At 35.0% G+C, this 14,177-nt stretch overlaps 1 protein-coding gene across 2 annotated transcripts in view; it reads right to left on the reverse strand.

Moving 5' to 3' along the window:
• Positions 1–555: 555 nt before the first annotated feature.
• CHMP2B (charged multivesicular body protein 2B) overlaps positions 556–14,177 on the reverse strand; it is a 36,414-nt gene continuing 22,792 nt past the window's right edge. For both annotated transcript variants that reach the window (XM_077774871.1, XM_077774872.1), the window contains 4 exons: positions 9,183–9,377; positions 5,721–5,823; positions 1,240–1,346; positions 556–1,060 (listed from right to left, as the gene is read on the reverse strand). In XM_077774871.1, the coding sequence (XP_077630997.1) occupies positions 950–1,060; positions 1,240–1,346; positions 5,721–5,823; positions 9,183–9,377 (516 nt within the window). In that variant the 3' untranslated portion in view covers positions 556–949. The remainder of the gene's footprint in view (positions 1,061–1,239; positions 1,347–5,720; positions 5,824–9,182; positions 9,378–14,177) is intronic.

Raw genomic sequence — 14,177 nt, forward strand, 5'->3', positions numbered from 1 at the left:
TTAAAATTTAGGTCAAGTATTGTGATTGATAGTAGTGTTAAACTAAGAATGATGGCTTCCATTTAGAGTGTTCAAGATACACATTTAATGATCAGAATTAATCAGATATTAAATAGTAGCTTACATGGGGAAAATTTTCTCAGTTCTTTGAAGACCGACCAAAATATAGTCTTATTACTATAAAATGTTAATAATTCAGTATCTTTTTTGCTAATTATTTTCATTTTTATAAGCTTTTACAAAAGACAACCAGGATAATTTTTCTGAGAGGCCTCAATATTAATTTAAAATGTAATTTTTTTCTGTCAGTTAAAATAGTTTAAAGATGTGCACAATATGTTTGTGCTGTTTAAGGCAAGTGCCAAGCACATTTTGAAAGGTAATAAACTTACCAGAATGTTCTCCCAAAGGGGGGGGAGAAAAAAGGAAAAACTCATGACAGTTTTTAAGACAGATGTTTATATAGCACTCTTCTTTTGGGTCATTTAAAAATAATTTGGCAGCTGAACTGCCTATGGTCATAACATGTATCACTCACAAAGGACAAGCAACAGATACAGAATTAATGATATATTTTTAATATTTTACAAGTGTCTTTAGTTGTTGGTGCCTTGCCTAGTGGCATTTAACAAGATTTTTGTATCCCGTGTAAAAACACATAGAACATAAACACTAAGTAATGAATATAATTCCTCTATGCCATGCAGAAAAGAAGTCGACTTTTTATACATCCTCGCTCCTAAATAGTTCTAATTAAAATCCAAACTGTTCCCATTTTTGCATCCTTGTGGTTCTTTGGTAAAAGATTCAAAATAGCCATGGGTTAGGAAACAACTGTTTGCTCATGGTCTTCATTTTTGCAAATAAATGTATTTTGTAAAAGGAATCTCCACTGTGTCTGATTTATACTAAATAACTGTATGTAAGGAAAATATCATGATTTTTCTGACTAATCTACTCCTAAAGCTTTGAGTTGCCGTTCAATCTCTTCATCGGAAATTGTAGCCTTTGAAGTAGAGGCAGATGGTAAGCTTCGGGCAGCTGATGGAGCTTTGGCCATCTGTATTAAAGAAAGGTAAAGGGGAAAAATGTGTGTTATCAAACATGGGGCAAGGACACCAAGAATGTGTTTCAAAGATGTTTACATTCAAACAAATATAAAATCCTTCATCTAACAGGAAAGGTCAACTTAATTAAAGTGACAAAAGTGGTAGAAACGCTTTCTGAGAAAAGACATACCTTTCCAGAGATTTCAATTCCAATTTCATCAAGAACTTGATTCACAATATCTTGGCTTTCCTCTTCATCATCAGAGCCATCAAAGATGTCATCAAGTGTGTCATTGACTTGGGGAGAAGGAGAAAAACAAAGCAGTTACTTTCAAACAGATTTCAAGTTAGATTTACAGTTTTAGAAGGTGGTCCAACAATGTGTACGTATTTGTATATTATGTAAGGGCAAACTTAGGAGAATCTTTTCAAATGTTCGTCAAGTTCACTTATACATTTCTGGATTACTAATCTGGAGTAATTTTTGTTGCAACACAAATTTTCCTATAATAAAACAAGTCTATCCTGATTTTTAAAAATGCATCTTTAATAAACAACTATATGAAATTCATAGCTAAAGGTTTAAAATTTTTTTTTAAGTTTATTTGAGCAAGAGAGAGTGAGGGAGGGGTAGAGAGAGTGAGGGAGAGAATCCCAAGCAGGCTTAATGTGTCAGTTCAAAGTTGGGCCTGACCCCATGAACCATGAGAATATGACCTGAGCTGAAACCAAGTGAGCCACTTGGCTCAACCGAATGAGCCACTCAGGCACCCCTAAAGTTTTAAAATATTATTCCACAAATTTTATTCATTGAACTAGTAGCTGTTAAATCTGACCATGGAAGAATATGTAGGAGTCAAATATACTGTAAATATTTCATAGACCATTTACTCTGCTTATACCTATAATTATATTTTCAACCTTCTTAAATTTACATTCAACATGTAGGTAAAATATTCTAACAAAGTCTAAGGTTCAATATTTTATTAAACTTGTGTAAAGAATGATGTCCAATTTAACCTTGTAAAGATTATTACTGCTATATCCCTCTCTTCCTTCCCTTCCCAAAATATTTAAGGAAAGCCTTCTGTACAGAAAGTATCATGTTATTATACCTGGTTTATCCTTGAAACAAAGGGCCTAGCATGTTGTACAAATACAGTTAATGTATAGAGGGAGAAGAATGAAGACCTTAAAGTAGTCTGCACTTAAGCAGAAAAGAAAAAAATCAGATTGTGGTAACTAAGAAAGAAAGATGATTATAAAAGGGAAGAGACGATATCCAACTGGGAGAAAGTAACATGTGAGGTGGTTCTTGAAGGATGCAAGGCATTTGCTCAGAGACAGAGGGAATAGGATGAGCAAAGACTTGGTGGAAGATAATAGGGACATATTCAAAGAAGATTAAATTCTGTTGTGTGCATGAACGGAAAATGGTTAGGAGGGAAAGAAGTAAAGCGGCTGGACCATAGTCATTCTCCTGATTACTGGGGGATGCCCACAAAGGAAGACAGACAGGTAACCTAGTTTATCTCCTTGTAAGCATGCAGCTAATTGTACTCCTGGTAAACAGACTAATATTTGCCAGTAAGAGTGTCCTTGTCTATGGAATGTTGTTAGGATGTCCTTGGTTTAGGACTGCTATAGTAAACAAACCTACAATATATGACTGTATGTGCCATCACTGCCTAGAAAATATCAGATAAGACAGATAACCATCTGAGGGATAAATTTAAGATGTTTCACAACCTAAATGTTTCTTCAACAGGAGATGATATGCAAACCTCATTAGCCACATCATCTATTATTCTGGGTCAAAGAGCTTATGTCTGATAGGGGAAAAAAGATCTGGGGAATAATTTGGGATGTCCCAGCCTTCTCCTCGTTTCACATATGCATCTTAGTTGCTGGTATCCTTGACAATATTAACAAAGCTCGATACTGGTTAAGACCTCTGTTTGGTATGAACATGATTTGACAATTTGATTTTTTGTGTTAGCTCAAAAACAAATTTGTAAATGGTAATATTAAATTTAAGGACAAAAACATGGAATATCATCTCTGAAGAAATAAAAATGTTAAGACTTCTATCAGAGTTTCAATTCTTCCATTTAGTACCTTTTCAACTTGTGGAGACTGTCATTTTACCGCTGCAAAATAAAGGGGCACGATTTGAAAATTGTTTTTGATTTACATCTGGGGATTTTATTTTGTAGTCAGCAAGAAGCCACTAAAGGAATCTTATTGGCATGCTCAGAGGTAAGTTTCTGGAAAAATAATTTAGCAGTTGTACTACTCCGATGCTAGTGAAGTAATAATGGAGTTGGGGAATCCCGGTCAAAGTTTGTAAGGGCCCCAATAAAGAAGCAGCTGCAGAAAAAAAAAAAATGAAAGAAGGGAATAGAGGAGAAAAAGGAACAGAGAGGTGTAATCAGGGATTAACAAAGAAGAATGCTTTCAGAAAAAGCGTGAAAAATTAACCATATATATATATATTTATATATATTATGTGGTTATATACTATATATGTATATGGTTTTATATGTATATATATAAATACAGATTTCTCAAAGATCCTTTCCAAAACTTGAATGTGAACAAGTTCTGGAGTAGCAGTGTACCACACAAATTTTCAACTGGAAAAAGATGTATCAATTTAAACCTTGAATCCTTGAATTTACCTTTAAATATTAATGTTAGTGTAATTTAGTAGGTTATAGAAGAAATGAGTAATTACCAACAATTACTATTCTTTCACACTCATTTGCAAAGTACTAAAATAAAAATGAAAACTATGATAAGAGTTCTAAGTAAGAGCTTATTGATTCTCTTCATTATAGCTTAATGGAAAAGTTAATTCCTCTAAGATCTGCTCACACCTGTGCCATCACTGGAAACCACATGAACATGCTAGTACTGTAATCATTATATAAATGACAATTCTCGCAGTCATTAATAATTCACTAATGATGTTTCAAAAAAGTCATATTTTTCCAAAGATTCAAAGTCAAAGCTAACAAACTTTTTGAACTATCAAAGATACACATACAACTTCATTAACTCCTAAAAAGAAAACAGATATTCTTAATTTGAATACTTGAACAGTGATGAGTTTAGTAATCCTGATAATTTCATCAGATACTATTTTATACACCACATGCCATTAAATTAAAATGCTGGTAGCTATGCAGAACTAATCTGGCATAGCTCTACATAACTGTAAAACAATTAGAAAATATCTTTGCAAAATAATGATACCAGTTTTGACATAGCATGTCAGGTAATTATTCATTGTTGACCAAATGCTCTAACTGCTAAAATAAAGATTGGGATAGTCTTTCTGGGAAGAATTTGGTAGTATAAACCAAAAGCTTTATAAAAGTTAATACTCTGAGAAGTAGAAAATATAGACAAAAATAATACAGAAACTTTTATCAAAGGATTATCAAATACACTACAAATTTTAAAACAGTCTTAATGACCAATGTAAGAATGGTGCAATAAATTAAGATTGATATTATTTAATATTGATGTTATGCAGGATTAATGCCATTTTAAAGACTTCAGAAAAGGCTTAAGGTTGTGAGTACATGTGTATATCATACTATCATGTTTTTTAAAAGCAAAAAAAGGTTCAAAATTGCACATGTAAGAGGATTAACTACTATAAGATATGGAGAAGTATAGGAAAGAAACACAACAGTAATAGTAACTATATCTGGGAGGTATGATAATGGATTTTTCAAAATTTCATTCCTTCATAATCTCTATATTTCTACAACATGCAATTAGCTCTATTCAAAATTTGGGAGAGAAAAGAAAAAGATAAGAACAAAAGAGCTCCATTATCTCTACCTCCAATAAAAACAGACATCTTCTACAGTATGAAAGAATCAACACAACTCTGAAACTAGGACATTCATACCAGGAAGAATTATTTTATTCACAAGTTGGTTTTGGTGCACTAATCAATAAAGTAAAACTGCTGAGGCCAATATGGCATAGAAATATGGTATATCATATTTTACATTTTTCCTTCCACTGAAGTTGGATAGAATTTTGAGCCTTATACATTGCCAATTTAAAAATGCATTAAGCTAAGCGTCCGACTTCAGCTCAGGTCATGGTCTTGTGGTTTGGTGTGGTGAGCTGTCAGAACAGAGCTTGGAGCCTGCCTCAGATTCTGTGTGTGTGTCTCTCTCTTTACCCCTCCCTTGCTAGTGCTCTCTCTCTCTCAAAAACAAACATTAAAATGGTTTTTATTAATTTTAAAAAATGTATTAGAGTTAAAATATAGACATCTATTCAGAAGGGTGCTGTATCATTTTTATCAACATTTGTGCTTTTATGAATTAGAATATGAGGTTTCTGGGGGTGCCTGGGTGGCTCAGTCAGTTAACTGGTAGGACTTTGGCTCAGGTCATGGTCTCATAGTTTGTGGGTTCAAGCCCTGCGTCAGGCTCTGTGCTGACCACTTGCTCAGAGCCTGGCACCTGCTTCAGATTCTGTGTCTCCTTCTCTCTGCCCCTCCCCTGCTCACGCTGTCTCACTGTCTCTCAAAAATAAATAAATGTAAAAAATAAAATAAAAAAAATGAGGTGTCTAGTAAATAAACCTGGCTAACTCAAAGATGAAAAAATTGTAAATTTCATTACAAAGTATTAAACTTACTCATTTCTTCAGTCATTTCCATTTTCATGTTCTCCTTCTGGAAATTCTGCATTGTTTGTAACGTCTTCTGTGGATCCATCTTCTTGTTAACTGCTTGCATGGTCTTTAAATATAAGGAAAGATTTGTGTTGGCTATATAACTGGGAAAATTTTACTATGAAATAAGTTCAAAGGGAACACATCAAATTAGATACATGTGTATTAAAGTTATACATCCTGCCACAAACAAACAAGAGTATTAAGTATTCTAGAAAAAAATGAAATATTTGGATACCATCTGCTTAACTGTTGTATAATAAAGACCAGGGTGAAAAAACTCATATGAACAGTAGGGGAAAAAAAGTAATTAAAAAACACTGTCAACAACAAAAACATCTATTGCTATTCAAATGGGAAAACTACATTTGCCCATTATGTGCCAAGCAGTTAATGACTAAATTGAAAATAAGAGTAATTTAAATTGTACAAAATTTGTCACTAAACTTTTGATGTTTAAATGAAAAAGGACACACAGCATGAATACTTAAACTGTTAACATATTTTAAATCATGGTTTAAAGAAATGAACAGAACACTGAGTTTTCAAAAATCTGTAAAAAGAATTCTTACCTTTTATATTCACAAGTTATTTCATTAAAAGAGAGAAATGCTATCTAGAATGGGCAAAATATTTATACATATTATACACAAAATGTACACATACATGTATATTACATACAGTTAGTTAGAATTAAAAAAGACACTATACAATACAAAACACTTAAGTTTCAAAGACACCAAGCACTCTTTTCTCAATCTGTATGCAATGCTGCAGCAAAAGTAAACTGTAACACTGGATTTCCCCTATCCGTCTCCAAACCACACACACCTCTCAAGTGGCTTTCCATTCCTCTTAGAATTAAAAGCCAAATTCCATAATTCTGAGACCAAACACCACTGAACTCTGCTTAACGAGCTAGTCCTATTTTGTACCGCTGCCCTTTAGCCACACTGATCTCACTCATTATAGATGGAATTCTCTATTTACTGACATAAATTATATTACTTTATTTGCATCTTAATAATATTAACAATGATGATAATGATAACAATAAAGCAGTAAATGCCTATATAGCCTTAACTATGTGTCAGACCCTGTACCTAAAGCATAATTATTCACATATAACATTTAAAGTTAAAAGACATTTAAACCTGACAAATCCTTATGTACTAGGCACCACCATTTTCCCTACACTATAAACGGAGAATGAAGGCACAGAAATTAACTTGCTGAAAGTCCGAAAGCTACTGGATAGAAGTGAGATTTGAACTGAAGTAATCTGCTCCAGCATGTATGCTCCTAATCACTATGCTGAACTACCTCTCAAGTGAGCTGTTTTTGAAACAGACTATCCAGTTTAAGCCCTTAACCTGGTTCTGCTGTCTACTTCATACCCATCATTTGTTATAGTTCCTACCTCTAGGGTCTAAACAAGTATTTGCTGATTTAAGATAGTTCTAAAATAATTAAGTGAAAATTCCAGTTCAACCATCTCTGTATGGCAGCACCATATTCAGTACCTTTTCCTAACCTACCACCTGTAAAAAAAAATTGCAAAGTAAGTAGTTTTCCCCTTAACATTATTGAAAAGTTACCCAGCTCAACTGTGTGATCATCACACATGATCTTTTCCCAAATTAGATGTTTAGTTCTGTCCACTTGTGAAACAAAAAAGGATAACAAAAGTTTTGGCCCTTAAGTGTGTATTTTTCACTGTAAAATGTCAAAGATCCATCAAGAGTAAGTTAACTAACAGAACAAAACTTATACTGAAACTTCCTCTATTTTTTTTTTTAAGAACATAATGTGTCACTGTACTTTCTGCACCTAAAATGGGAAAAATCTATTTTTGTGTGCTCTGTAATCTAAAAAAACAATGATAGTTGCTCCTCATTATTTCTCGAGTCCATATTTGTGGATAAGCCTACTCATTAAAATTTATTTGTAACCTGAAACCAATACTCAGAATGCTTTTTTGTTCCTTTGTGGACACGTAGAGAACGGCAAGACATTTGAGTTGCCCAACATGGTTGTTTCCAGCTGAGGTCAAAAAAGGTGACACTGCTTTCTTGTCTCAACCCTCATACTATAAACAACTATCCTTACTGTGGTCTATTTAGTGCCACATTTTTGTACCTTTTGTTGGTGATTCTGCCATTTAAAACGGCCCCAACCACAGTTCTAAAGTGTTGTGTAGTGTTCCTAAGTGTAGGAAGCTATGAGATGTTCGTGGAGAAAATACGTTTTAGCTTTGATTAGGCATGAGTTCAATGTTAATGAATCAGTAATACTTATTAAATATGGTGTCCTTCAACAGAAACACACATTAAACAATGTTAGGTATAAGTTGGTTGACAAAAATGTTGTCCCTAAAGGCTCACAGGAACCTAACCTTGTATTTCCCCTAGGAGCAATGATTCAATATTCGCTAACTCAGTGTTCCCAACTTACAGAACATTAACCATTCAAATAACAAGAATCAACTGTACATACCATTTTTTCTAATATGAACCTCATACTTTCTCTTGCTCTGTGGCTTTCTTTTCTTTTGGTCTCATATTCAAATACTTCTCCTTCCTTATATTTAACACCTAGTGATATTTTTCAGACCTAGGTCTTCTGCAAAGTCTTTCAGATCACCCAATTCAAAGATCTGAACAGTTCACTGAAATTCAGAACACACTGATGTATAGTGGGTAGTTTCCCCATTAGAAATAGCTTAATGTCCCTGCTCCCTACTCCCATCACACCCCTAACTGAACTATAAAACCTTTGAGAACAGGGCCTTTGTCTTAAATGTCTTCTTATTCTTCACAGTACTTCATATACAACAAGGAGCTCATTATTTATTAAAAAATCAAAAAGCTCAATTCCTTTAAACTCCACAGTGAAAACATTTATGTTTTATACAAAGGGCATAAGTTAAACATAAGTTCCTGTCAAAATTAACTGTTAAGTCCTTCTGATTGAAATCGTATATCCTTCTGACACATACATGAAAATGAATCAAGAGGAAATTATTACTCAGAAGTAATCAAAACTTCTAGCCTAATGAAATAAGACCAAAAATCTTCTGGCCATTTAAGGGGAAAAGCAAACAATACTTTCAGTCAATTTAAAAAATTTAGAAGCTACATGCGAACTAAGGACAATCAAAATGTTCTAACAGAAGAAATTTTATAGTAAAACAAATCACTAAAGAATTTATGTACACCTGAATCTAATATACTATTTTAAGTTAACTATATTTCAATTTAAAAAATCTAGAAGTAGTTATCTGGATTATTATAACTCCTTTTACTAAATATTACATAGATTCCATACTCCACATACATCAGGAGGTACTTGTAAATCTGATGTGAATGCTGACATTTAATATCTTAGATAAAACTATAAATGTAAGGATATAAGGACGCCACTTACTTTTGCTGTAGTAGACATTGCTCCCGCCATCTTCATCTGGGAATTCATCACTTTTGTTTGTGTGGACATAGAAGTGACTTTTGAACTTACAGCAAAAGTTCTTGTTTTCTGTTTCCGTAGATGTACAAGCTGTTTGGCTAAAACTCTACATGCTTCTTTATTACCAATCTTAGCCATTTTCTTAATTTCTAATTCCTAAGAAAGGAAATAAAAAGAGGGGAATAAAATCATTGGTAAGTAGTTCCCAATGATTTATTTCAGAAGAAAAATCAAACACGCATTGTATACCCCTTGCTCCCTGATCATGAAAAGAAAAGGTGGTCATAAAGACGTAGAGAAAGAGTAATTGGAGAGATCAATTTATTCTACATGTTTACATGGGAAAGACATAACTAGTACCTTCATCAACAAATACAAAGCAAGTCTACAAAACCATATTCACAAGGAGCCTCAGAAGAAAATGGAAAAGCTCAACCCAAAAGTCAGTAGGATAAAGAAGAAAAAAAAGCCCAAAAAAACAAAAAAAAAAGGGGGGGGGGAAAAAGAGTTGGTGGGAGAGAGGAAAAAGCACAAGGGTAGATTTAAAGCTAATTATATAGACAATTACATTAAGTGAGAAGGTTCATCTAACACCTTAATAAAAGGCAAGTTGTCATTTTAGATAAAAACGTAAACCCAACTATATGCTATCTCAAGAAACCAACTTTAATTACAAAAACAAAGCTAAGTAAAAAGATAGGAAATATGTTCTATATAATTATTAAAATCTGAAAATCTGGAGTGGCTACATTAACATCAGACAAAAAAAAACTTGAGAAAGGAATATCACAGGAAATAAAAATGGGCATTTCATAATGATAAAGGTATCAATATATAAAGATGTTAAAACAATCCTCTATGTGCACGCACCTAAGAACAGTCCTTCAAACTACGTGAGGCACTGGGATGCCTTGGTGGCTCAGTAGGTTAACCGTCCAACTTTGGCTCAGATCATGATCTCACAGTTAGTGAGTGAGTTCGAGCCCTGCACGGGGCCCTGTGCTGCCAGCACGGAGCCTGGCACCGCCTTTGGATTCTGTGTCTCCCTCTCTTTCTGCCTCTCCCCTGTTCACTTTCTCTCTCTCTCTCCCCTTCTCTCTCTCTCTCTCAAAGACAAATAAACATTACAAAAAATTTTTTTATTTAAAAAAATATGTGAAGCACAACTGATAGAACTGAAAGGAGAAACAGACAAATACACAATTAGTATGAGGAATATCAACAACTTCTCTCTTAAGTACATTGCTATAATTGTTAGAACAAGTAACAGACATCTGTAATGATAAAAATTTATAAAACACTATCACCAACTAGACCTAAACAATAGTTTTAATAATTCCATCACCAACAGAATACTCATCTTTTTTTACAAGTGTACACTAAGAAAGAAGAAAGAAAATCACCAAAATATGCCACATTTTGCATCAGAAAACAAGGCTCAATAAATTTAAGAGGACTGAAGTTATACAAAGTGTGCTCTAACCACATTGAAATAAAACTGGAAATCAGTAAAGAAAAGGAAGGAATATCATAAAGAGGCAGAAATTAACATGGTTCTAAATAAGTCACAGGTTAGAAAAATCTCAGGAGAAATAAGAGAATATTTTGAACTTAATAAAAAGGAAAATGCAACATATCAAAATGTGTGGTGCTACAGTTAAAACAGTTCTTAGAGGGAAATTTATAGCATTAAAGCTTATATTAGAAAAACATGAAAATCTCATAAGCTTCAAACCAGAGAAAGTAAAAAAAAAAAAAGTGAAACAATAAACACAAGGAAAAAATAAAAACAAAAAGAAATCCAGATAATAGGAAAGAAAAAATACAGAAAATTAATGAAATCAAAAGGCATTTTTGAGGGAGGGGTCAAGATGGTAAAACAGTATGGAAATTTTTTTGCCTCTCACATCCATAAAATACAGCCAGATCAACACAAAACATCCTTCGTACCTAGAAAACTGATTTGATCAACACAACACTGCACGACCTGAACCGCAGAACTCAGCAGGTACATGGTGCAGAGAGGTGAACTGGCGGGGGGAAGCCACGGAGAGTAGGGAGCTGTTTTTGCTTGCAGAGAGAGGATGGAGATGGGGCAGGATAGTACAAGAAAAGCACCCTCCACCCCCAAAAGGAGCAGAAGACAAAGTAGAAAAGTGAAAACAGCCACAGGGACTGAACAAAAAAGGGAGAAAGGAGAAAGGAGAGGGTTTAAATTCTATTAAGACTCTATAAATGGGAGTAAAGAGTCTGAAACTCTAGCTGGCGGTGCTCTGCTGGGAAGAGCAACTCCCCAGGAGCAGAGGGAGGTCCAGGGGGGCTCGGGCCACACAGGGAGAGGCAGTTCCCCTGCTGGAAGGACATTCGGCTGTGTGGCCACCCCACAGCCAAAGATCCCAGCAGACCCCAGAGAAAACCACATTCACTGGTGCTGGAACAAGGACATTAAGGGTGAAGCCTAGTGCCAGATGTGTGTTGTGATTTTCCATAATCCCTGAAACGCTGCTGCTACACTATCGCGTGAACTTTTTCTGGGGTGGGCTGACACGCAGCTGCAATCTCTAGGCATCAGTGGCAGCAGCACGGTCCAGTGAACGTCCCTGGGTGCAGCCAGCACCCAGCCATTGCTTGGTGAGACACTCCCCCAGAGGGTCTGGGTGGGTCAAAGCCATAGTCCCTCAGAAGTGAGGGGTTGGGAAACAGCTGCATCTGAGATAAGACTCAGGAGGGAGGTGCCGCCTGACAACCTGACTGCTTGGTCATGGAGAGTGTAAAAGTGAAAAGTGGATGGAAACCACAGACAAAGGATGGGTGAGCAATTGCTGGCCAGGGAGAACAGAGTTCCAAAACTAGAGACTGGGTAGCTGGATGACGCCATTTTCACCCCTCCCGTGGATGTGCATACACACCTACGTGCGCCACAACAATCCATCCCAGTAACCTAAGCAGTGCCATTTAGTGGAGAAGAGAGCCATTACACTAGGCCCTGCCCAACTAGGCCAACCTCGCTCTTCAGGGACACCACAGGTCTCTCAGCCTGCCTTGTTAATGGCCTATAAAATCCTTCACAGTTTGACTTCTAGTGGAAACCAATGTAATTTCAATCATATTTCAGTCTGTTTGCTGGTCTGCTTATTCAATTTTTTTCTTTTTCCTTTCTTATTCTTGAATACAGAAAGAGAAAAATGTATTTTCCATTTTCATTTATTTTCCTTTTTTTATACTATATTTTTCACTTAAAAATTTTTTTAAATTCTATTTTACTTCCATCATTTCATTTTATTCTATTTTAGTGTATTCATTTTTTTCAAATTTTCAAACGTTTTCCTTTTTTCCTTCCCTTTTTTCTCTAATCTTTCAAGTTCCTTTCAACAACCAAACCAGAACACACACAGGATCTAGCATCATTTATTTGATTTGTGTGTGTGTATTGTTGTTTTTAATTCTTTTATTTTTTTTACCTTATTAATTTCTTTTCTTCCTTCAAAATAACAAAGGAATTCACCCCAAAAGAAAGAGCAGGAAGAAACAACACCCAGGGACTTAACACAGATACAAGCAAGATGTCTGAACCAGATTTCAGAATCATGATAATATTAACTGGGGTTGAAAATAGATTAGAATCCCTTTCTGTGGATATAAAAGAAGTAAAATCTAGTCAGAATGAAATAAAAATCATATTACTGAGCTGAATCTCAAATGGATGCCACGGCAGCAAAGATGGATGAAGCAGAGCAGCAAATCAGGTGATATAGAGGACAACCTTTGGGAGAATAATGAAGCAGAAAAAAAAAAAAAGGAGAGTAAGGCAAAAGAGCACAATTTAAGAGTTAGAGAAATCATTACAAAGGAACAACATCAGAATCGTAAGAGTCTCAGAAGATGGAGAGAGAGAAAAAGGGATAGAAAGATTATATGAGCAAAATCATAGCAGAAAAGTTTCCTAACCTGGGGAAAGACACAGACATCAAAATCCAGGAAGCACAGAGGACTCCCATTAGATTCAACAAAATCTGACTACCAACAAGGCGTATCATAATCAAATGCACAAAATACTAAGGCAAGGAAAGAATCTTGAAAGCAGCAAGTGGGAAAAAAGTCCTTAACCTAACAAAGGAAGTCAGATCAGGTTTGCAGCAGACCTATCCACAGAAACTCGGCAGACCAAAAAGGAGTGGTAGGATATATTCAATGTGCTGGACTGAAAAAATATGCAGCCAAGAATTATTTATCCAGCAAAGCTGTCATTCAAAATAGGAGAGAAAAAAAGTTTCCCAAACAAAAATTAAAGGAGTTCGTGACCACTAAACAAGCCCTGCAAGTCATTTTAAGGGGGATTCTCTGAGGGGAGAATAGACAGGGAGGTGAGGGGGGAAGGCCAAAAGAAACAAAGACTAGAAACGACCAGAGAACACCACCAGAAACTCCACTCTACAAGCAACATAATGGCAATAAATTCATATCTTTCAGTACTCTAAACATCAATGGACTAAATGTTCCAATCAAAAGACACAGAATAACAGAATGGATATGAAAACAAGTCCGTCTATATGCTGTTTACAAGAGACCCACTTTAGACCTAAAGACACCTTCAGATTGATAGCAAGGGTATGGAGAACCATCTATCATGCTAATGGTCGACAAAAGAAAGCCAGAGTAGCTATACTTACATCAGACAATCTAGACTTTAAAATAAAGACTGTAACAAGAGATGAAGAAGAGCACTATATCATAATTAAGGGTCTAACCACCAAGAAGACATAACAATTGTAAACATTTATGCTCCAAATGTGAAGCATCCAAATATATAAATCAATTAATCACAAACAAAGAAACTCACTGATAATAATACCATAATAGGAGGGGACTTCAACACCCCACTTACAGCAATGTATGGATCATCTAAACAAAATATCAACAGGAAACAATGGGTTTGAATGACACACTGTGACACAC

This window comes from Crocuta crocuta, unplaced genomic scaffold (genome assembly GCF_008692635.1).
Source record: "Crocuta crocuta isolate KB4526 unplaced genomic scaffold, BGI_CrCroc_1.0 scaffold6, whole genome shotgun sequence".
Classification (NCBI taxonomy): domain Eukaryota; kingdom Metazoa; phylum Chordata; class Mammalia; order Carnivora; family Hyaenidae; genus Crocuta; species Crocuta crocuta.